This window comes from Schistocerca piceifrons, chromosome 1 (assembly GCF_021461385.2).
Source record: "Schistocerca piceifrons isolate TAMUIC-IGC-003096 chromosome 1, iqSchPice1.1, whole genome shotgun sequence".
In the NCBI taxonomy this organism is placed as follows: Eukaryota; Metazoa; Arthropoda; class Insecta; order Orthoptera; family Acrididae; genus Schistocerca; species Schistocerca piceifrons.
Window position 1 is genome coordinate 608,128,022 of NC_060138.1, and position 26,551 is coordinate 608,154,572.

Here is a 26,551-nt window from a genome sequence, read left to right on the forward strand (position 1 = left end):
GTTTTAACAGTAGTTCTTTCCCCCGTGGACATATTGTGCTGTCACTGTATTCTATAGCTTGAACAAGAAAAGCGTGTGTCTGGTGATGAGGGCAACATCCTGATCCGGGCAACATCCTGATCCGTTCTGCTTTGGAAGGAAACTGATAAACAGACTCATATCATGCAAAATGATCTTTAAAAGGTCTTACAAAGATCTTTTACTCTACTCAGCACTTATGAAAAATAGAATACTAAATTTGAGAGATGTATGTCACTTGAAGTAATTCCCAAATACATCACTGTCCTCCCAGGCCCACTTCCTGTGACAGTGAGTACAGTCCAGCAGGATAATTTTGTGAAACATGAGATTACAACTACTCCTTCAGTTCTTATTGTCATTAAGCAATGGTCTTGTTAGCAGAAATTTGATCTGTGTTTTATAATTTTACTGAAATATCTGCAGAAAATATATTATCTTAATTTCCATATAATGTTTTACCTGGAAACCTGTTTAAAGCAGTTCATACACATGATTTTTAAAATTCATGTGTGAGATAATGTAATGAAGCATTATATTTTATTTTGAATTAGTTTCTTTGTTATACCTTAAATATATGTCCATGAAAAAATTGCTCACCTTCTTTGATATTTTCCCAAAGTATCTTGACATAATCATCACGGTTATGAGCACTCTGTTGGTGGTAGAATCCTAGAGCATGCAAAAACTCATGAATAACAATCCCATGATGTACACATCCAGGAGTCTGTAGATTAAGTACCTGGCCACCATTTTTTCTTCCCACGTATGACCAGCAACCTGTGTTGTTCCCTTGTACCATGACAAAGTCTTCATCACCCTTTCTGTATGGTCGAATTGATACACAGGTCTTTTTCTTATAATCTTTGATGGCTTTGTGAATGATTTCAACTTCTTCTTCAGCTGAGTCAAAAAGTTAATTATCTGTTTTCTTTCAGTTAATAATTTGTTTCATAATTTAACATACACATAAAAAAAAAGTTTTGCATCACCTCAGTTCCGAGAGTTCCAGAACCAGTACAGAAAATTGGAACAGAGATCCAACATAAACATCATTTCCAACCTTTTTATTGCTCATGAAAACCACACATTGCATGTTGTAACACCATACAGCAAGAACTTCAGAGATGGTAGTCCAGATTGCTGTACACACTGGTCCTCTAATACCCAGTAGCACATCCTCTTGTGTTGATGCATGCCTATATTCGTTGTGGCATACTATCCACAAGTTCATCAAGGCACTATTGGTCCAGATTGTCCCACTCCTCAACAGCAATTCAGCATAGATCCATCAGAACAGTTGGTGGGTCATGTCGTCCATAAACAGCCCTTTTCAATCTATCCCAGGCATGTTCGATAGGGTTCATGTCTGGAGAACATGCTGGCCACTCTAGTCGAGCAATGTTGTTATCCTGGAGGAAGTCATTCACAAGATGTGCATTTCATGATGGGGGACACAAATTGTCATCCATAAAGACGAATGCCTCACCAATATGCTGCCGATATGGTAGCACTATCAGTCGGAGGAAGGCATTCACATATCATACAGCCATTACGGTGCCTTCAATGACCACCAGAGGCGTACGTCGACCCCACATAATGTCACCCCAAAACATCAGGGAACCTCCACCTTGCTGCACTCGTTGGGCAGTATGTCTAAGGCATTCAGCCTGACCTGGTTGCCTCCAAACACGTCTTTGATGATTGTCTGGTTGAAAGCATATGTGACACTCATCAGTGAAGAGAATGTGATACCAATCCTGAGCTGTCCATTCGACATGTTGTTGAGCCTATCTGTACTGTGGTGCAGGGTGTCATGATTGCAAAGAAGGACCTCGTCATGGATGACGGGAGTGAAGTTGCGCATCAGGTAGCCTATTGCACACAGTTTGAGTCGTAACACGATGTCCAACGGCTGCACAAAAAGCATTAGTCAACTGGTGGTGTTCCTCCGAGCCATAATCCGTAGGTAGCAGTCATCCACTACAGTAGTAGCCCTTGGGCGGCCTGAGGGAGGCATGTCATCGACAGTCCTGTCTCTCTGTATCTCCTCCATGTCCGAACAACATCGCTTTGGTTCACTCTGAAATGGCTGGGCACTTCCCTTGTTGAGAGCCCTTCCTGGCACAAAGTAAAATGCAGACATGATTGAACCATGGTATTGACTGTCTAGGCATTGTTAAACTGCAGATAACACAAGCTGTGTACCTCCTTCCTGGTGGAATGCCTGGAACTGATCGGCTGTTGGACCCCCTCCATCTAATAGGTGCTACTCATGCATGGTTGTTTACATCTTTGGACAGGTTTAGCGACATCTCTGAACATTCAAAGGGACTGTGTCTGTGATACAATATCCACAGTCAATGTCTACCTTCAGGAGTTCTGGGAACCGGGGTGATGCAAAACTTTTTTTGATGTGTGTACTAATTCCTAAAAATTCAACTGATGCTTTATCACAGATAATCCTAGTGTAGCATATTTCTTATTGTCTATGAATTAAATCCGATTTATGAAAGTAATATGCCACAAATAATAACTAGAAAAACTTGTATTGCACTGCAATCCAGAAAAAAATATTGAAAGTGCATGCTTCACATACTTTTAGTACAAATTTGCTGTTGGAATACTGTGCACAGAAGACATAAATCTGTTCAGTTGATCTATTTTGCTTAATAATGTGGGTGTCTGTATTTCAAGAACTTTTTATTTTAATTTGCTACCAAACAATATGTGGCTACTGTGTTATGTGTCAAAATTTCTCTCTCTCTCTCTCTCTCTCTCTCTCTCTCTCTCTCTCTCTCTCTCTTTCTATTTCTCTCTCCCTCTCACTAACAAACTTCTCAGTTGCTTGATGTATGTTTAATATAAACAATTTCTCCAAAACATGTTGTTTTATGTTGATGCCTATAAAAATTTAATTGATGTGTTTCATACAGAATTGAGAACTGAAAATTAGAATTAAGAATTGAAAATTGCTGTAAAGCCGTGTGGCATGTTGTAGCAGATTATAAAGAAGCTTCTGTTGTTACAGTTGTAGACAACCACTTTCTTTGAAAAACAGTAAGTTAATCAAGGAAACACTAAGGTGCCAGTAGGAGATAAACAGTAGCTATTTAATATGATTAACAAAGCAAAACTTTTACTAGTTTACTTTTAATCGACATAAACACAAATAGTATTGCAAGTAAGCAGCACAATGATAATTTATTGTTAATAGGATCATCAGAAGAAAATTTCACTCAAGAAAATCAAAGCAATTTTGAGGCAAAATTGGCGTCCCCAACCTATCATTTATATGTTTCTAAAGACGAACTACCTGCATTGGTACCAAAAGCAAGAATAATGTGTATGATTTCATATGTGTCTATCAGTAGTACTAATATTTGGCCTCCTGAAGGTAGGTCTGTCCTAATGACCAACATTTCTGCCTCAGAATTGTTTTATACAGCTAACAAATTACGTTTTTTAAGTTTCTTGCCTTTTTTTTAAGATTTACCTTGACTCATTCCACATACCTGAAGGTTATTCTTCTTGACGAAATTTATGGACCATAATGAATTAATGAATGAATGAATGAAAGAATGAATGAAGATTTTGGCACTGAGATGATAACTAATCAAGTACTCCCTGAAACTGAAGAATTCAGAATGCAGGCAAGACGGTTAAGAATTGAGAGAGAAGTGTAGGAAGAAGAAGAATACCCAGGTGATTGGAAATTGTGAAATGCTTGGAAAAGAAGTGGTAGAAAAGACTAAAACAATAAAATACAATAAATAGCACCTCAGACTGAATAAAATGGAAAAGGAGTAAAAATTAATGAAAGAAATGAGAAGTGACATAGAAAGCAAGCAGAGCAATTGAGGTTGAAAAGAACATTAGCTATGACTGCATTATGACATTCTACATCTGCATCTACATGTATACTCTGCAAACCATTGTGAAGTGTATGGCAAAGGGTACATCCTATTGACAGCAAAGCAGCACTCTTCTGGCACAATATGAGAAACACTGAAAGTATGGAAATGGTTGCATTGTACACTGAAAATTATCATCCCAATAAAGCAGTGGCTACATGCACTACAATTTTATTTCACGATAAGGCTGTGTTGCATTTTTGCCAAGTGTTGAAGCGTCGGCAGAAACAAATGACGATAGATAGCTTCCTAGGAAAAAAGAATTAGTTATGTATCATGAATAATAAAGTACATAATAAATCTAAAAACAAAGATGACGTGACTCACCGAACGAAAGCACTGGCAGGTCGACAGACACACAAACAAACACAAACACACACACAAAATTCAAGCTCTCGCAACAAACCGTTGCCCCATCAGGAAAGAGGGAAGGAGAGGAAAGACGAAAGGATGCGGGTTCCAAGGGAGAGGGCAAGGAGCCACTCCAATCCCGGGAGCGGAAAGACCCACCCTAGGGGGAAAAAAGGACGGGCACACACTCGCACACACACACACACACATCCATCCACACATATACAGACACAACTGTGTGTGTGTGTGTGTGTGTGTGTGTGTGTGTGTGTGTGCGCGAGCGTGTGCCCATCCTTTTTTCCCTCTAGGGTGGGTCTTTTCGCTCCTGGGATTGGAGTGGCTCCTTGCACTCTCCCTTGGAACCCGCATCCTTTCTTCTTTCCCTCTCCTTCCCTCTTTCCTGATGGGGCAACGGTTTGTTGCGAGAGCTTGAATTTTGTGTGTGTGTTTGTGTTTGTTTGTGTGTCTGTCGACCTGCCAGCACTTTCGTTCGGTGAGTCACGTCATCTTTTTTTTTAGATGTATTTTTCCCACGTGGAGTGTTTCCCTCTATTATAAAGTACATAATAATGTATAACATAAAACTTTTAGTACTTGTCCTGCATGGGGTGCATTATCAAATCTTTCATTAATTTACATGGGATAAATGGTTTCACTTAATGAGTGTCTCGTGTTACAAGTAAGATTCTGGAACAAATTATGCTCGCTATGCAAGGTTCCACTGTATACTGCAGAATAACATTTTAGACTATTTGTGTAACCTATCATTTGTCATTGGAACATTTCCCAATTGATTGAAATACATCTAAATGTACATCTACACCATACTCAACAAACCACTGTAAAGTGCATGTCAGAGAATTCTTCCCCTTGCGCCATCTAATGGGATTTCTTATTCCATTCACATATGGAATGTGGTAAGAGTGGGTGCTTAAATGCCTCTTCATGCTGTAACTAGTCTAATCTCATTTTCTTAGTTCATATTGGAATTATATGTAGGGGACAGTAGTGTGTTCATAGATTCATAATATCATATAAGTTCTTGGAAATTTGTAAGTGGGCTTTCATGGGCCAGTTGTGTGTATCTACAAGGATCTGCCTGCTCAGGATTTTTAATATTTCCATGACATTCTCCTACGGGTCCAGCAAACTGCCTTACTTTGTATACATTCAGTATCACCTGCTTGTCCTATGTGGTATGAGTCCCACACACTTAACCGGTATTATAGCCTAGGTCACACAATGTTCTGTAAGCAACCTGTTCGTAGACTCATTGGACTTTCCCAATATCCTACCAATGAACTAAAGTCTGCCATCTGCTTTTCATACATGTCATCATTTGGCTTCATGTTTCCATAAATTGTTACACTCTAGTATCTGTATGACTTGATGGACAGATCTTGGCTGTAATAGTGATAAATTACGAACTTCTTGTAACATTTCAATAACATCTCATAAGTAAGTTGTTTCACATACACTGATTCCAATTCAGACAAGTCATTGTTTTCAAATATTTCTAGGGTATCATCATCTCTATAAAACCATACATTCTGTCCAAAATTTTATTCTTAAAAGTATGTCAATGAGTACTTCTTGCAAACTCAGCGCACTTAACATGAGTTGCCATTGACTTACCACTGACTGCTTGCAGGGCCAGTTAATGATACAGTGCTGTGAAACCTCTCAAAAATACAAATTAAATTGTCAGTTTATAAAGCTAAGATCTGCATTACCAATTTTTAAAATAATGAAGTATAAGCACTTCAATGCTATATGAGACAGGTAAAAAGGTATATGGGAGAGGTAAACTACCCTCAGAGTTCAAGAAGAATGTAAGAATTCCAACTCCCAAAAAAGCAGTTGTTGACAGGTGTGAAAATTACTGAACTGTCAATTTAATAACACAAATTCTTTACAGAGGAATAGAAAAACTTGTAGAAGCTGACCTTGGGGAAGAACAGTTTGGATTCTGGAGAAATGTAGAAACACACGAGGCAATACTGACAATACAACTTATCTTAGAACATGTGTTAAGGAAAGGCAAATCTTTCTTTATAGCGTTTGCAGACTTAGAGAAAGCTTTTGACAATGTTGACTGGAATACTCTCTTTGAAATTGTGAAGTTAGCAGGGGTAAAACACAGGGAGCAAAAGGCTATTTACAACTTGTACAGAATCCAGACAGCTGTTGTAATAATCAAGGAGCATGAAAGGGAGGCAGCAGTTGAGAAGGGAATGAGACACAATTATAGCCTATCCCTGATATTCAATCTGTACATTGAGAAGCAATAAAGGAAAGCAAAGAAAAATGTGAAGTAGGAATTAAGGTTCAGGGAGAAAAAATAAAAACTTTGAGCTTTGCTGATGACATTGCAATTCTGTCAGAGATGTCAAAGAACTTGGAAGAGCAGCTGAATGAAATGGACAGTCTCTCGAAAGGAGTATATAAGATGAACATCTACAAGAGCAAAACAAGGGTAATGGAATGCAGTCGAATTAAATCAGGCAATGCTGAAGGAATTAGATTAGAAAATGAAACACTGAAAGTAATAGATGAATTGTGCTATTTGGGGAGCAAAATAACTGATGATGGCTGAAGTAGAGAGGATGTAAAACATAGACTGTAGACTACTACAAACAGTAGTCTACAGCTGTGATCTAATGAATTTGTGACTAGTGGTGGTTTAACAAACATGTACACTTACAGATTATGTTGTTTTACGATATTTGAATATCTGTGCTTGCACTGTGTAACATCATGAGTGTATTTAACAGTATTGACGATGACATACAAATGTGTCAGCTTACATTACATTGACATGACTTAAAGCCATAATATCACTTGATAATGGCCTAATGCCAAAATTGCAACAGTGTAATAAAAACTTATAACAGTCACTGGTGGAAAGATGATGTCCTTCAAAAAATTCTTTATGACTGTGAATCCCAGCTACAAAAAGTTTATTATGATTCAGCCTGTTTATGTGACTTGTTGTATATACCTGTAGATGCTTGTACTTAAATATACATCTGTATCGAAATATAAAGTGGAAGTGTTCAATTTCAGGGCAGTAACCCATCTCATTCCCACATTTATTTTACATACAGTACCTCTGTTTCTCATCAACTGCCGCTCACCAATGTTTGCAACTGAGTTCTTCAATTGTCTTTCACTGATACTGTAGTCATAGGATATTAATTTCTTTACATTTTTTAATGTTCACAATTTTACTTGTATGAACGTGCAAGTTGCCTGTCTTTTTACCACTTCAAAATCTTATCAAGATCTTACTGAATATTTCTGAAGTCTTCTCAGACAGTACTTTGTGGTAGATAACTGCATCATTTGCAAAAGTCTGGTATTACTACTATTATTATCTACCAGGTCATTAACTAATAATGTGAGCAGCAAGGATCCCAACAAACATCCCTTGAGTATGCCTGAAGCTACTTCTACAACTGTTGATGATCCTCCATCCAGGATAACATGCTGCATCCTGTCTACCAAGAAATCCTCAGTCCTTTCACAAATTTTGTTTTATACCATACTCCATATGATTGTATTTTCATTAATAAATATTGGTGTAGTTCTGAACCGGATTCTTTTTAGAAGTTGAGAGGTACTTCATCTGTTTGTATTTTCATTAATAAATATTGGTGTAGTTCTGAACCGGATTCTTTTTAGAAGTTGAGAGGTACTTCATCTGTTTGATTTCCTAACTTTCAAATGCCACATGAGAAAAGTGCAAATTCAGTTTCACATGACTGATATTTTGGAAACCATGCTGATTAATATGGATGAGATCATTCTGTTAGAGATATCTCATTATATTTGATCTCAGAATATATTCTATGATTTTACAGCAGTTCAATGTCAACAATATTGGATAGACATTTTGTGGACCACTTCTGCTACACTTCTTGATGCAATCTGTTCTTTCTTACTACTACTGGATACAGTTTCTTGTTAAAGGGGGCTATGGTATATTATGGTTAAAAGAGCAGCCACAAATTCTGTGTAGAATCTGATAAGGACTCCATTGGCCCCTGAGACTTTGCTAAATTTTACCAATTTCTGCTGTTTCCTAAGGCCACTGATAATATCTGCATTACTTATATTGACAATGGTGTGGGCCTAGAACTGGGGCAGTATTTGTAGCCACTAAGTCACTGTATAAAAGAGGGGAAAGAGAAATACCATCAAACTTCTGGTCAGTTTCACTTTTACAAGCATTCCCAAGAGTTTTACAAAAACTAATATATATCATTAATCATCTGGGTACAAATTATATACTGTTGAAAGGACAGTTTGGGCTTTCCAAAGAGTGTTGATATTGAGAAGGCTACTTACATATTTAGTGAGAGTGCATGAAATTACTATAAGTTATGAGCTACCAGTTATTTCTGTGATCTGAGAAAGGCATTTGACTATGTCATTCACAACACCCTTATAAGTAAATTAAAATATTACAAAGTTGCAGGAAATTTTGTGAAATGATTCTCATCAGGAAATAAATGGTGTGAATATGAAAGAGATCTAAGCTATGAATCTTCATCTGAACTGGAATTAATTATGTCTGATGTGCCATGATGTTCTATCTTAGATTCCTTTTCTTGAGTGTATCAATGACCTCTCAACAGTAGCATTAATGAATGATAAGATTGTTTTGTTTGTAGATGACACAAATATTTTGATAAATAGCTTATCAAATGCAGTTTTAGAAATAGCAATTGATGAAACTTTTATGGACATTAATAAAAGGTTTCAAGCCACTTAACTGTCACTAAACTTTGCAAAAACTTACTATAAACAATTTGAAAGCTGACAGAGGTTTCTAATATGAAGAGAAGCAGATAGAAGAGATTGAAACTGTTACAGTTTTGGATTGATGTATTTGTAAATTCATTTGGGAGAATCTTACAATAGAAATGCTCAGATTTCTGAACAAATCTTTGTTTGCAATGCAAATATTGACAGACATAACTGATGTAGAAAGAAAAAAGTTGATACGCTTGGCTTACTTTCTTTTCATAATGTCATACTGTATCATATTTCAGGATAGCTCATGAAACAAGGCTAAAGTTTTTTGACCCAAAAGCATGTAATACAAATTATTGAAAGTAATGGACTTAAAAAAATCTACTCACTGAGCAGCAACAGGAGAATACACGTGTAAATGTACTGGAATTTGCAACCTTTCAGAGCTCATGGCTCTGCTTTCTGGGAGAATCATTGAAGGGGAAAGAAGAGGGATGAAGGAAAAAGTCTGGTGAGGTTTAGGAAGTATGGAGAGTTCAGAAAAGCCACCTAGAACCTCATGTAAGGAGCCACCTAGAACCTCATGTAAGGAGAGACTTTCTGGATGGGATGCGAAGGAAAGACTGAATGAGATTTGAAAACCTGAGAGCTTAAAGGTGGGAGATAGGGTAGTATGCAAGATAGATTACGGACAAAATATCACGCATGAGTTAACAAGAATGGGAAGCTAAGTGCATTGTATTTGGTAAGGTGTGGGTGGGGGGAGGGGGGGGGGAGGGAAAAAGAGACCAGTCAGAAAATAAAAGATATAGAATATTAAAAGGGAGTGTAGAAGTTACTGAGAAGAAATGCTGAGACCATAAAAATTAATGCAAATTCAGAGCAGGCAGGTGGTAAGAACCAAGGATGTGCAGTAACACTACTTCCCATCTTCAGAGTTCTGAGAAACTGGTGTGTGAGGAAAGAATCCAGATGGTAAGTGTGGTGAAACAGGCACCTAGGTGCACTGTTTTGCCAGTTCCAGTGATGGTATAGTTGGTGGTAGGAGGATGCGTAGTGCAAGTCTCACAGTGGGGACAGTCAGAGGGATAGAAGCCATTTGATGGGGAAAAGGGTGCACAATTGTCTGACAAGGATATTGCAGAGACTGGGAGGGTGACAAAGGGCTATTCTAGGTGTGGTGGGCAAAATATCAGACAGAACAGACCTCATTTAATGGCACGATCTTAGGAAGTCAAAGCGATGTCGAAGTAGCTGGTTAATACATTCTAGACCAGGATAATACTGAGTGACAAGAGATGTACTCCTAAGTTGTTTTTTGGAGGGATCAGTAGTATCAGGACTGAATGGGGTGGCATGGGAAATCTGCTTTTGAACTAGGCTGGTGGGGTAATTCATCTAATGAAGGCTGATGTGAGACTGGAGGTATATTGATATAAGGAGTCCACATGTGAACAAATACATTTGCTTGAATACCAATGCTGTATGGAAGGGAACGTTTGACATGGAAAGGATGGCAAATGGCACAATGTAAGTACTGTTGTTTGTTAGTAGGTATCATGTAAACAAACATGTGTAGCAGACCTGTGGTGAGGATGAGGTCAACATCCTGATTCCCATGGCTGTGCCTATGGCCTCTTTGATGTCTGCCCTCAAAGGTATAGTTGTTGTTGGTAAGAATGAAGTTACTTAAGGTGAGCAGGATGGACATCATAGGTTTGGAATCAGGTGGATGCTGGTTGAGGAAATATTCAGCAGCAGACAGACCATGCACATAGAGGCTGTTGGTACAGAGCATCAATGGTGACAAGCAAAGTACAAGGTGGGAGTGGAACAGACACAGATTTCAAACAATCTACAAAATGGCTGGTATCTTTAATATAGAAAGGAAGTAATTGTAGTACAGGTTGAAGGTGTTGATCAACTAAGGCAGATATATATCCAGTGGGTGCTCTGAAGCCAGCAACTAAGATCCACAAACCCAACCACCCTGGCTGTCCCATAACAGCTGGCTTCGAAGCACCCACCAAATGAATATCAGCCTTAGTTGAGCAACACCTGCAACCTACATTACAAAGACATCCCTCCTATATTAAAGACACCAACCATTTCATAGATTGACTTAAGTCTGTGCCCATCCCACTCCCACTGCACACCTTGCTTGTCACTGTTGATGACACCTTCCTGTATACCTACATCACTATGTACATGGTTCATCTGCTGCTGAACATTTCCTCAATAAGTGTCCCCCTGATTCCTGACCTATGTCATCTTTCCTGCTCTTTTTAATCAACTTTATACTTACCAACATCTACTTTATCTTTGAAGGCCAGACATACAAACAGATCAGGGGCACAGCCATGGGAACCAGGATGGCTCCTTCCTATGCCAGCCTCTTCATAGGTCACCTGGAGGGGAATTTTCTGGGATCCACAAGCCTTTAGCCCCTTGTTTTGTTTAGATACATAGATGACACTTTTGCCACATGGATTCATGGTGAGTCTGACCTGTTAAAATTCTTGTAATCTCTAAATACATTCTTCCAATTAAATGTAATTTGTCCCATTATGAATCCTGTGCCACTTTCCTTGATGTTGACCTCATCCTCAGTGAGGATCATCTATATACTCCTGTTAACACAAAAGCTACTAACAAACAATAGTGTTTACTTGTTAACAGGTGCCATGCTTTCCATGTCAAATGTTCCCTCCCATACACCCTTGGCATACAAGGCAAATGTATTTGTTCATATGTGGACTCTTTACTTGTATACACCATCAGTCTCATCTCAGCCTTCGCTTTGATGTAACTACCTCACTATGTGGTTCAGATTTCCTGGGTCATCACATCCAATCCTGGTACTGCAGATTTTTCCCCAAAAAAAAAAAAAATAAAAAATAAACTAAAAAATAAACTAAACCAGCCTGGGTGTACACCTCTTGTCAGTATTATCCTGTTCTTGAATGTATTAGGCAGCTATTTTGACAAGGCTATGGCTTCCTAAAATCATGCTATGAAATAAGGTCCATTCTGTCTGACATTTTACCCACCACATATAGAATAGCTTTTTATTGGCCTTCTGATTCAGCTATATTCTTGTCAGACCCTGTGCTGCTACTACAACCATTTCCATACCCATTGGCTCCTACCCCTGTGACTGTCCCCTCTGTAAGATTTGCCCAATGCAACCTTCTACCATCACCAGTACCATCACTGTAACTTGAAAAACTTATACATACTATCAAGGGAGATCCATCTGTGAAACAACACATCATGTACCAGCTGTTACATAAATATTGTTTGGCATGACTACCTCCAAGCTATCAGTTAGAATGAATGGGCGTAGACAGGGGCTGTATATTTGCAACCCATCATATCCTATTGCAAAGTGTGCTCTGTAACATGATAGTGACAGAACCTGTTTCACCACATATGCAATTCTGGATTCTTCCTCCACACACCAGTTTCTCAGAACTCCGCAGTTGGGAAGTGGTGTTACAACATTTCTTATCACCCACCTGGCTTTAATGTACATTCATTTTTACAGCCTCAACATTTCATGTCAATAATTATTCCTTTCTCTACTGCCTATTAGTTTTCTATATCTTTTATTTTCTGACCTGTCAAATTTACCCCGACCCCCTCTTCTACCACATACAGTGCATCTAGATTTACACTCTTATTAACTCCTGCATGATGTTACTATGAACTAGCCAACACCACATAACAGGAATGCTGTGTAATACCTGATTGGTCAGCTTCATTGCAGTAATGCAATTCATTGTAAGTAAACATTGCAAATTGAGAAAATCTTTTCGTTAAAGTAGATTGTAGAAGTACTAAGCAAATGTTTTTTTTTTTTTTTTTTAAATTTCCTCCCCCCTTCCCTGCCCCAATGTCAATTGCAGCGTCAGCTGGATAAGACAGTTACCAAAAATGAGTAAATTTTGTTGCTTGTGTACTATCCCATATCTGAACATAATTCTCTACCCAATATTTTAAACAGCATCAATTAAGATGCCTTAATTCTACAGTATATTCCATGCTGTTGTGGCACAAAAACATGGCACACGTTCTGTACCTGTTGCAGAAGATGCCACACATCTGACATCATCACCAGCATTCTAGCTGCTACCAACATTATGCTTGTTTCACAGTAGCCATCAGGTGTTGGCTGTCCAGTTTGCTGAATCAGCATTGCAGTAACCAGCACTATGTAACACCACTACTAACAACAGCAGAACAACCCATCACAAATGGACTGGTCATATGTACCCAGCCAACCAGAAAATAATTGTTTGGTATCCACTGGGCAGCCACTCATTGACCACCTCTAATACGTCAAGGGCCATGAGACATAGGAGTCCAAGGATTGGTGCCACTTGTGCTGCCCCTACTCACAAACGGTCATGTTCTGTAGTGTGGTAGCTATAATGCTGTGTGGCCTTGAGCAGTGACTCTGACAGTGAGGATGCCACTTCTGCTACAAGTCGTGCCTGATGCTGAGCTGCATAAGATGCCATCAGCCTAGTATAGTAACCTGGGCCACATCCAGTTGCTGTACTGTTGCTTCCAATTACACTCACTGGCAACATTATGAATATCATGTCCCATTTTGACTACAAGAGTTCAACACAATTGCTGGGATTCAAGCTGAGTTGCTGCAGCCTTCATTTCCAGCATCTCATCTCTGAGATCATGGAAGACGTCAACACAGACAGTTAACCTTTAGTTTGGCTTACTCTCCTCCATATTCCCCTACTGATATGATAATCATGATACCGAAATGGACACTTTTGATCCTACACACTGAGTGAAGGGGAAACTGTCACCCAATAGCGAAGTCAGTATCTTGTAAAGTCTGCTATCAATGATTCTTCAGTTGGCTGTAAAGAGCATCAGCAGGCCATCAAATGGGTTTGGCCACTGATGTCAAGCTGAAGACAAGTTCTGGCTGCTGGGTGGGTGCAAGACACTTTGCATCAAGCTGTGCTAAAGTCTTTACCTCACCTGCCCTGTACTTTCATGACCTGGCTGTTTGCTGGACTTCAATTACATTTGGGAAAGCTGTTGTATATATTACTTGTGAGCTGATTGTTCCTGGTCTATCATCATTATTCTCATGGTGCATTCTACAACCTGGTCCAGACTGGAATTGTGAACTATCGAGTGATTACAATGTATCTATATTTTCTGTGAAAGAGAATGCTGCACTTTAGCTGGTGTGGCACCTGAGAACACTCTTGATAGCTACAGGAATGTGTTGTTGCTGTGTCCAATTTTATCAGATTTTTGCTTCATGCTTGAACTCGGAGTTTTATCACTCCCAACAAAAAAAAGGTTACGTTGTCTGTGACACAGTTAATCCATTAACATAATCAAAGTGCCACATGTTACAATAACAGAAAATGAGCATTTTATTGGTACACTGAATACTCCAGGATATATGTTCCACTCTTTTCACAAAATCATTGTACAAGAATTAAGTTATAATGATAGAAATCACAAAATGCAGGCTCGTAACTTGTTATTGACACAAAATCATCAAAATGTTCTGTGTTGAGTGTTGTGGGCAGACAAAGATATCTTTCTCCGGAAATCAAGGCGAATAAGAGGAACTATCACTACAATGAAACACACCTTTGTGCATATACGTGATCTTTCATTTAGGAAAATGACTGATCAATGTTAATTACTTGGCATTTGTAGAGCCTGTATTGCCCATCTCTGGATGCTGTGTTTGTGTTTTTGTGTTTTTCTTTTGGAACCTATGCTTTCAGAATCATTGGAAAACATGTATAAACCTGTGAATGAACATTAGTTATCAGCTGATAATTATGCTCCCATGGTGTGGGAAGGTGTTCTCAACCTGTGAATGAACATGAGTTATCAACAAATCATTACGCTTCCATAATGTGGGAAGGTGTACTCATTTTTAACTGCTGTGCAGCCTGGTAGGTGGGTGTGATGTGTATGTCTAGCCACTTAATCCTTCAAACCAAAAGCCACAGACTTTTTCTTCTGGGCCCATTTAGAATCTCAGTTGTCCTACAATTAAATGTGTTCTGAAAATGTAGATGCAGTTGAAGCACATGTTCGTACTTGATAGATTTATTTTCGAGCATATGGTAGACCACTACTATATTAAGTTAAGGTATATCCTGACTCTATTTCCCTCTCTATTCACTTTATTGACATTTCACAATCATAGCCACATCAATAACCTATTTGATGATTCAGGTGGAGTTATGTGACAGCATGATCTATGACAGTGGTCGTCATGTGGCCAAAACAAGTATTCATGCAACCTGTGGTTCTCAGCTGTTTTTTATAATACACTCCTGGAAATGGAAAAAAGAACACATTGACACCGGTGTTTCAGACACACCATACTTGCTCCGGACAATGCGAGAGGGCTGTACAAGCAATGATCACACGCACGGCACAGCGGACACACCAGGAGCTGCGGTGTTGGCCGTCGAATGGCGCTAGCTGCGCAGCATTTGTGCACCGCTGCCGTCAGTGTCAGCCAGTTTGCCGTGGCATACGGAGCTCCATCGCAGTCTTTAACACTGGTAGCATGCCGCGACAGCGTGGACGTGAACCGTATGTGCAGTTGACGGACTTTGAGCGAGGGCGTATAGTGAGCATGCGGGAGGCCGGGTGGACGTACCGCTGAATTGCTCAACACGTGGGGCGTGAGGTCTCCACAGTACATCGATGTTGTCGCCAGTGGTCGGCGGAAGGTGCACGTGCCCGTCGACCTGGGACCGGACCGCAGCGACGCACGGATGCACGCCAAGACCGTAGGATCCTACGCAGTGCCGTAGGGGACCGCACCGCCACTTCCTAGCAAATTAGGGACACTGTTGCTCCTGGGGTATCGGCGAGGACCATACGCAACCATCTCCATGAAGCTGGGCTACGGTCCCGCACACCGTTAGGCCGTCTTCCGCTCATGCCCCAACATCGTGCAGCCCGCCTCCAGTGGTGTTGCGACAGGCGTGAATGGAGGGACGAATGGATACGTGTCGTCTTCAGCGATGAGAGTCGCTTCTGCCTTGGTGCCAATGATGGTCGTATGCGTGTTTGGCGCCGTGCAGGTGAGCGCCTCAATCAGGACTGCATACGACCGAGGCACACAGGGCCAACACCCAGCATCATGGTGTGGGGAGCGATCTCCTACACTGGCCGTACACCACTGGTGATCGTCGAGGGGACACTGAATAGTGCACGGTACATCCAAACCGTCATCGAATCCATCGTTCTACCATTCCTAGACCGGCAAGGGAACTTGCTGTTCCAACAGGACAATGCACGTCCGCATGTATCCCGTGCCACCCAACGTGCTCTAGAAGGTGTAAGTCAACGACCCTGGCCAGCAAGATCTCCGGATCTGTCCCCCATTGAGCATGTTTGGGACTAAATGAAGCGTCGTCTCACGCGGTCTGCACGTCCAGCACGAACGCTGGTCCAACTGAGGCGCCAGGTGGAAATGGCATGGCAAGCCGTTCCACAGGACTACATCCAGCATCTCTATGATCGTCTCCATGGGAGAATAGCAGCCTGCATTGCTGCGAAAGGTGGATATACACTGTACTAGTGCCGACATTGTGCATGCTCTGTTGCCTGTGTCTATGTGCCTGTGGTTCTGTCAGTGTGATCATGTGATGTATCTGACCTCAGGAATGTGTCAATAAAGTTTCCCCTTCCTGGGACAATGAATTCACGGTGTTCTTATTTCAATTTCCAGGAGTGTAATATGCATCTAGCAGCTAACAGCTAACTCCAAAACAGTGAACTATAGTTAAGACCTTCTTGAAGGTGTAGTTTTACTGCCTAGTAAAAAATAAAAATACTTACAGAGACAGTAATATTTTAAGAAATGCCTAATTTTAATTGATGTTGGTGTACTGGACCATGAACTAAGTAAAGTTGGCCACTTACCACTGGAGTGTAGGAATAAGTAGTGCAGCCACTGTGGGGTTAGAGGATGTGTGAAAGGGGGAATGTTTTATTGTTTGTCTTCCTATTCTGCCATCTCACAGCAGTGGCAGATACATATTGTGGGTGGGCAACCCCCCCCCCCCCCCCCCCCCCTTGTGGGGCCACCTGCATTGCCACCTGCGCTGCCCACACAAGTCAGCCCCTGTTCATTTGTTTCTTTCGTTAGTCGACTCAACTGAATTGAGTTATCGAGTAGTTTTACTTTCCTATGTAGCACATGCATCCATATCATCATATTTTATATGTTTCTGTCTGGCATATAGATAGCTAACACATATCTACGAGAAAAGTCACAGCCATTCTAGTGATCTCAATACTTTCTTAAACTTTGCATGTGACTTGATTATTTTTTATTACAGTAAAAGTAAAGGTAGCTCAAGATATCTTAAGCGCCCCCTCCTTGAGGCTTTTCTGTATCCGCCACTGTCTCACAGGCATAAATGATGTGAACCAATCATTTGCTATGGCATAAATTTTGACATGGGAGCAACATGGATTCATTAATGCACACTACAGAGAAGGTTATCTTCAAATGTAGTATGTATCTGTGGCAAGGAACGTTAAATTAATTAAGGCTGTTCTAAAACAACATGATGAGTAGAGGAAAACTGTCAATAGTTAATCATTTAACCATCTGCTGACACAGACAACACAACAGTACTTCATCAGGCAGTTGCGGTGTCACAATTATGGTTTTGCTGAGGGTGCCAGCAACCTGAAACTCAGAACAGTTGACATGAAGTGCACTGAATGGCGTTGACTTTTAATGATCAGTACTTGGGGCTGGCAGCCAACTTAACATGCCTTCACTATACCTAATGTATCAGGGGCTTATAACATACTAATTTATGTAGGTTATCGATTAATAACAAGACATATGTACATTGTAGCCCAAGATGCTGCCACACAATAACTGTATTGGTTCTTGACCAAAAACTTTGACAACCACTGATCTATGGGAATTTGGATGTGAGAAATAGTAGAGGTGCTGCCTTCCAATAAGTGAATACTTGCCCTCACTAACCATAGACTGTAGACACTGTAGACTGTGCAGGTTGACTGTATGACCTTTACTCTGTTCTCAGATTATCAAATTGAAATCATTCTTTATATACACAAAACAAATTATTCTAGTTTCAGAAGTGATTACATGTGGTATTCACTGTTTTCCTTATCTGCACAACAATTGTAAAAGTATTTCATTATCTAGGTAGCATAGCAAATGAGAAGTTTAACTTAAAAATTTGAAGAAAGATTGACCCTTCCAAGCAAAGGCTTACTGAATAGTAACTCCATTCCACCCAGAAAATTATTTTTGTTACATGTTTTAGAATTTGATATTGAAACACTAAATTTAATAAACCTGTAAAACAAGCAATGGAAAATCTTGGATTGTACTGTGACAATTTAAAATAGGATAGATTGTTACTCATCACATAGAGGAGGCATTGAGCAGCAGACAGATACACTGAAGAAAGACCATTATCAAACTTAGAAAAGTCAGTTCTGTAATTGTAATACTGGTTTAAAGCTTATGAAAAATGTTAGCCATTTTATTCCAAATCAGAGCTTTCATATTTACTTATATAGCGTAGAAGAGTTGGAAACTTTTTTTTGCTTACAGAAGTCTTCTTCAACTATATAATATGGAAGAACTCCACTGGGCCAGTATTTATCTTCATCCAGAATAATATTTTTTATGTTATTGTCTTCAGCCATCATTATGTCACCTTCAAATAGGCCACTCATCTCCCAGACATTTACTTCATCATTTGGTGACCATGATGAAACTTTTGTTGCTGGAAAGGAGAGCTGATGGTTAATGTCTCATCACATTAATAAAGCATTATTCAGTTTTCTTCAGCAAATACATTCTCAAACTATCTCTTACATGCAATGGGAGACACTCTACAATGTTGACAAAGGTATGAGATCTACAGATTTGAACAATGATAGCACAAACTATGTCTCACCATGAAAGAATGCTTGTTGAAAGAAGTGTTACTGAAGTTCAAAGGGACTTGTGCAGTGTTGTTATGAACATAGTTTATAATAAAAATTTCTAATTTGTTGTAACCAGACTCAAGTAAACCTGAGAGCAGGGTCATGAATGAAGCACAGTGCTTAGGATTGAAAGCACATTTAATATATATGCTAACATACAGCCAAACATTAGTAGGACAAATAGGGAATCTAACTTCTCAAATCAGCAACTTAGAATCAGCTACAAAATCCAACAGTGAACATTTAGAAACAGATGTGAAAAATGAAATAACAGCCATCAATGACTGTCTGAAAACAGAAATTTCAGAGTTAAAAAATCAGTTAGTGGAAAGTATGCAAAATGTGAATTCCATATTAGAAGAAGCCAAGAACTAACATATAATTTTTTAGAGAATGAGTTGGTCAAAATAAGTTCAAATCAAACAGTAGAAGGAAAGGTTAACAATTTCAGTTCTAAAACAGTGGGAAAAATAATTTAGTTAGATTCAAAAGTAAATGAAGTACATGACACTGTAACAAATGAAGTAAATTTATTAGAGAAAAAGGTTAATGAAATTCAGGAAAATTTAGTAACAAAAGATCTATTTATGAATAGTGGCACTATTTCATCTAATGTATCTGTGAAGTGCTTTCTTTGTAATAATTTACATCCTGTTGATTTCTCGCAGCATTCTTTGTACTGGATATGTCAGATAACTTAAAGATTCAATTTTTTGAGAAGTTTCTTGAAGGAGAGGTGCTGTCTTGGGCTAGTCAGCCTTTTGAACTGTGGGAAATCTTTAATGATTTTAAGAAAATTTTTTGAATAAGTTTTAATCTGAGCCTGAACAAGGTAGAATCAAGAGTGAATTCTTAAATGGACCCATTTTCAGAGGTATGAATGACAAATGAAGTATTTTTCTGGGAACCAGTTAAAGAAATTAGTACACTTAGAGAAACCCTTTGATGAAATGACTCAAACACATGCACTTAAAAGAAGGTTGCAGAAAAAATACAGTGGGATCTAATTCATGGACCAGTTTCTTAAGTATGTAGATATTAGATAGGGTTAGGCAAAGAAATCTTTCACACAGCTCTGGTGATGAGAATCATCACAATGGGGGTTGTAATTCAGGCTGCAACAGGGAGAATTTTGGAGGAAGGGATAATGGGAACTTTGTGGAATGAAAATCAGGATGACAGAGTAAGAGGATATAATGGTAATCAGAGATGGTGGCTAGAAAAGAAATGACGATTACAGAAATGGAAAAAGCAATGGGGGACACAAAATGCAAACAGGTTGAAGACAGGATAACAGTGGAATCCACCTGGAAAACTCACTATCACCCCAGTGAGAGTCCAAAGTTTTTGGGTGAACAGATCAAATTATAATAGGACCTATAATGTTTACTTTAAATCAAATAAGCAGAATAATTGTGTTAAACAGAGTCAGATCAAACATAGTGAGCATCAGATAAATCACATGAGTTTTGATAAAAAGTTTTGGGATACTATATGGAACAGTAATCCATTACAAAATAAGTGTGTTGAAAAACAGGTAGAAAATCCAATTTGGGTGTGGAGGTTACAATCAATTTTTACAACTGTGCTGAATGTACATAATAATTACGAGGAGAGTATGCTTTCTTTTGTTAGATTTGCTGGTTCTATATGATTTATACCTTTTCTTTCAACTAAGTTTGTGAGATATGTTGTTCTGCATTGGGGGATCTTTTGGAAAATAGGATGACAATGATTTGTTAAATATTGGTACTGTGTCACAAGAAGTTGTAATGATGAAAAGGGGCGGGGGGGGGGGGGGGGGGGGGGGCAGCACAAGGTGAAAATAATGATGTTGAAGGCGACTTGCATGAAGGTGACGGTGTTAAAAATATCATTTTAGAGGAGAAAAAAGTTCAGGATTCTGAGGGTGAGTACAGAATATTTATTCAATTCAATTCAATTTTTATTATCACGTAACATGCCTTATACAATCAAAGACTGTGACAAAGGTGACTTGTCAGTTTTACACTACATATAGTAATACTAAAAATAGACAATAAACTATTAATATATATGGTGTAACATCTTCAAAGAGGTATTTTAATTACAATTATAATGCATTGTTGCCATTCATGAAATCTTCTACACTGTAGTAACATTTATCTTTCAGATATTTTTCCACGTCTCTTTTGGTACCTTCTACATTTGGGTCATCCATATCTTTCCATATTTTATGTACAAATTTCATGCCCATATAGTATGGTTTTTTTTTCATATGATTTTAAATGGTGGGTAGGTAACATATAGCTCATTCTATATCTAGTATAATACTGATGCAAGAAGAAGTTGCCCTCAAAAAGTTGTGGGTTTCTTTTCGTGAAAGTGAGAGTTTCGTAGATGTATATGCTTGGAATGCTCATTAGATCTAGTTTTACAAATAAAGGTTTACAATGTTGCTTTGGTTTTGCTCCCACCATTGCTCAGATGATTCTTTTTCGTAGTCTAAAAGCTCTAAGTAAATTTGTTTTTTCAGACCCCCAGAAAATTATACTATACCTAATGACTGAAACAAAATATGCATTATATACAGTTTTTCTTACAGCTAAATTAGTAATACTGTACAAGATATTCATAATATATACAAGGCTATTCATTGGACCCAGTATGTTGGCCACATGGTGACTCCATAACAGGTTTTTATTGACTAACACGCCAAGGAATTTGACACTGTCGGCAGTCTCTAATTTTTTTGTCCATATACCTTATTTCACTTATAGACTGTGCAGATTGTTTTGTGGTGAAATGAACAATTTCTGTTTTTGTAAAATTTAATGTCAAGTCATTGTTTTTGACCCATGCCTCCACTTCCCCAAGTGTTAATTCAATATTACGAATTAGGTCTACCTCATTTTTACAACAGACTACAGCTGTTGAGTCATCTGCATAGAGGATAGTATCAGACTGGACCTGATGTGGCATATCATTAATATAATACAGTAAAAGTAGTGGCCCTAGTATTGAACCTTGTGGAACACCTAATTGAGTGTGTTTCCAGGCAGAGAGAAATTTCTTGCCAGCTAAGAGATTTGCCTTGAAAACCATAGCGTGCCAATTTTTGGAGAAGCAGGTCATGATTTACTGTGTCAAAGGCTTTGGACAGGTCACAAAAGATGCCTGACACACGCATTCCATCATCAAGACATCTGCTGACTATTGTGACTAATTCATTTATTGCACGGATTGTGCTGCAGCCTTTTCTGAAACCATATTGATTGCCTAAGATAATGCTGTTAGATGAATTGTGATTTTCAATCTGATCACATGCAGCTCTTTCAAATATTTTTGAGAAAATTGGTAATAGTGAGATTGGCCTATAGTTGCCCAATTCATCTTGTTTGCCTTTTTTATGTATCGGCCAAACTTCTGCATTTTTTAATCGATCTGGGAAACATCCCTCATCAAAAGAGTGGTTGATTATGAAAGAGAGTGGATATGCAATACTGTGACGGACTATTTTTATTATTTCAGTGTGGACCTCATCCCATCCCGCAGAGTTTGAATTTTTTAGGGACATTATGATTTTGATGACATCTGAGATGGAAACATGAGAAAACTTAAAACATGGGCAATTGCTGTCTGTCGTATTGGGCTTTGTTTTTGGTGGTGAACAGTCACCAAATTCATTACAGTTTATGAAAAAGTCATTGAATGATTCACAAATGGCACTGGGTTCTGTATCAGCTCAACCATTTATCACTATTTTAGAAGGGCATTTTCTCACTGCCAACTTCGCTTCTTATAACAGACCAAACAGCTTTTGATTTGTTTTTTGCATTTGAAATGAAGTTATTATTCACAGTACGTTTTGCTAGTTTAACTATTTTGTCGAATGTTTTTTTGTATGTGCTTACATACTTAAGAAATTGAGGGCTTCGATTTACTTTTGCCTCCATATGCAGTTTCCTCTTAGTAGCACTAGACACTCTAATTCCTTTTGTTACCCAGGATCTACTTGTTTCGGACCTGGTCCTCACTGTTACAAAAGGGAAGCATTCATTGAATATGCCCAAGAATTCAGTTAAAAAGTTATTGTAATTGTCACTTGTGGAAGTGTGTTTGCTGACTGTCGACTTGGTTTGGCTTAGTTTTTTGCAAAATACTTCCACATTTTCTTGACTGAAATTCCTACACCTTTTTGTTGTGCAGACTGAATTTTGCTTCGGTAGTGATACAAATAGCACTTTATGATCTGATACTCCTAAATCTAGAAGAAACTTTTCTTTTACATAATAATTGTAACTACTTACAGTATTATCAATACATGTTGTGGTGGTTGCTGTAATTCTTGTATACTGATCAAAATTGAGATTTAGCCCATTTGTGGCTACCAGGTTCTTTAAGTGTGAAGAAAATTTGTCATCAGTCCTTACATCTATGTTGAAGTCAGCACATATAAGCACTTTCTTGTACAGTTTCTCACTTTTTAATTTATGTAGCAATGTATCAAACTTATCTAAAAATACAGAGCTTATATGGTACCCAGGGGTGCGATATATGCTGATAATTAATATGTTATACTCTTTAAGTTCTATACAACAACTTTCAAATGTACCTTCTTCATTCAGATGGCTATAATTCTGTCTGATATCATAGTCTACTGTGGAATGAACTAGTATGCAAGAGCCTCCATACCCATTGGTCCTGGTAGCCAGTATATAACCTGTAAGTTTATTCAGGAGACTGATATTTTCAGATTTTAGCCAATGTTCATTAAGGCATGTTACTTTCACAGATTGTTTCACACTTTCTAGCAAAATTTCTATATCATAAAACTTCCTGATCATTCCTTCAGACAGACCTCTGATGTTTAAGTGCATAATGAAATTACTACTGCATATATTATTAGGTAGAGGGTCTTTAAAACTAATTTGACTATGGAACGTCCACCTGAGTGTTGACTGCTTGTTCTGGATTCGTTGTATTGGGCCAAATTCGGAAAGAATTGTCCCCTTTCATCAGTTTCCCTGTGTGTGAGCATTTGGATGATGAGTTGGTACAGTTTTCTTGACAATAATTTTAAGCTCTGCTGTATCTTCTGAGGCTGGTTCTGGCACTGTCTCATCTTCTGGACATGATGTTCCTGTTTGAGCTGGTGCTGTGGCTGTGACTGTGTGTGATTTTGAAATTATTTTCCCGTTTTTCCATTTCCTTGGTCGAAACTGGTTGCATGGCAATTGGTTTTCTTGCAACATCGTCATCTTTTTGTATTAATTTATTGAAATAAATGACATTGAAGCTAAGTGATGATAATGTTTTTATTAGTGAATTCCATGAAAATAAAGAGAGTATTTTAAGTTGTATCTGAAAATCGGTTGTTGGCAAGCCGTGCTGTTCAATGCATAGTCACTGAAGAATGTTGTCGTAGAAATAGAGACATGTTGTGCCCTTTGAAATGTATCAGTTTTGAAGGTGAAGGGGAGATTTTTATAATGTTTTTATGGGATCAGTTTGGAAATTATGATGACAGAGAATTATTTTGGAACCAATGAGCAAAGATTAGTAGAGCCTTATACCCAAGCAGGTGGAAGAAAGTGAAAATGTAACTGGGCGAAATGTACAGCTAATAGTGTTTTGTTTTGTGTTCAGCCAATGCCTAAAATTCATACCAGTAATGCAGATTCTGCCACTCTTGATAATTTAATGAAAACTGAAAGTGATGGTTTTGATGGATATTTTAAAGATGATGAAAATGATTTGTTATATGAAGTTTCTGAATGGAGGGAAGATGAAGGAGAATTAGGTTGTCCTAACATTAAAGTCAAAATAGATCATTGGGAACATGAATGTTTAATAGATACAAGAAGAGATATTTGTGGGATTTCAGAGAAATTTGAGGATAAAATCAGGAATGGGAAAGACTTTGTGGAAATGCCAATAATTAGAGTGAAAATAAGAGGAGTTACTGGGAGAAAAATAAATTACTAAAAAATCAAGAGGAAAATGTTGCAATTGGTGTAGGTAAATACAGCGATCCTAGTTTTAAGAAGAATTTACAGGAAGAAAATTATAGAAAATAAAAACAGGAATGTAATAAATATTCAAGGTGTAGAAATTTAAGAAAGAATAAAGAACATTCATTGAAAATTAGGGTATGTGTTTTACAGAATTTCTGATTTTTTAAATTATAACTTTTCAGAAAACAAGCAAAACTTTTCTCAGATTTTGAAAATCATACTGCCTTAATTAAAAATTGAAAACCTGTTACTTGTAACCGAAACATATTAATATTTTGAGCTGTTTGCCTATTACATAGTGAACTCCTAAATTGAATACACCGTTTGGAACTAGACTGTGTAATGATTCAAGAATTTTCTAGAACCACTCAGCCTTCTACCATCTTGAACACACAATATTCTGGATATGAGTGTGGGATGGTAGAATCCTACCTACTGCACATCACATATTTGTGTGTGCGGGTTTAAAATCAGTCGCAGGAAGAAAGGAGAGTGGCGGTCGAACGACACCGGCCAGTACCTGTCAGGCAATCCAATGTTTTAGTGAGTGTGTAAGGAAGAACCATGGAGTTTATACACAGCTCTGTGCATTTTACATCATTGATTATTGTTATTAAAATAAGAATAATTGAAAAAGTGCTCTTGTGGACTCATGACACAACCTTGTTAGAGGCAAAACCAGTCTTATGATTCATGTTAAGAAAGGTCATGGTATCCAAGCCAACTTTCTTTTAACTGTAACTCAACTTGTTTCTAATGCCCGACTGTACGAGAGACTTGCAGGAAGTTACATATTCATGTGGAAAGTGAGATTTTTATTGTGTATGGAGGTCAAATACATAATTAGTTGACGAAAAGTAAAGTTTGTATGTCTACTTATTTCATAAGTAGAAAGAGTCTAAAAATTCCTGCACATAGCATTATTTGATGGAGAAGAAGTGAAGAGGATTTCCAGCAGCTGGATATTCAGTAAAGAAGAGTGGCTGAAAATTCCAAGTAAGTCACCTCGTAAAGAAGTGGAAGGGGGTTTGGGGGAATAAGCTGATATAATCCAGATTCACATTCACACTTTAAGTCATCAGAACATTAGAACATGGTGACCTGTGTGAAAGGACCAACAAAACAGCAATTTTAAGTCAAAAATGAGAGAAGAAGCTGTTACATTTTGCAATAGCAACCAAACATAAAACGACAAGGAAATTACTCTGATAAATTGGAATATGTTCAGGTATCCAATGAAGCAAAATTTAAATGGAAAAATGGAGAAGAAATGAAAAATTCACAATGATGAAAATAGTAAAGAAGATTTCAATATATTTGTCTAAGAAGAAGTACGCATAGAACGCTTCAACCAGGAAAATCCATTGCGGGGAATATACAACTCTCACATTCATCATGGGGATGCAGATGCAGAAACCAACATACACCCAATGCCGCCAACACCAGTTGCTGTTCACGGGTGCTGACGTTTCTCCACATCCACTCACCTGCACAACGCAAATT

The 26,551-nt window shown here is 38.3% G+C and overlaps 1 protein-coding gene across 1 annotated transcript in view; it reads right to left on the reverse strand.

Moving 5' to 3' along the window:
* Positions 1–26,551, reverse strand: part of LOC124796710 (zinc metalloproteinase nas-14-like) — a 134,023-nt gene that overhangs the window by 42,088 nt on the left and 65,384 nt on the right. Inside the window, exons 3-4 of the mRNA XM_047260717.1 lie at positions 18,671–18,847; positions 619–921 (exon numbers count right to left, since the gene is read on the reverse strand). Coding sequence (XP_047116673.1) covers positions 619–921; positions 18,671–18,847 — 480 coding nt within the window. The remainder of the gene's footprint in view (positions 1–618; positions 922–18,670; positions 18,848–26,551) is intronic.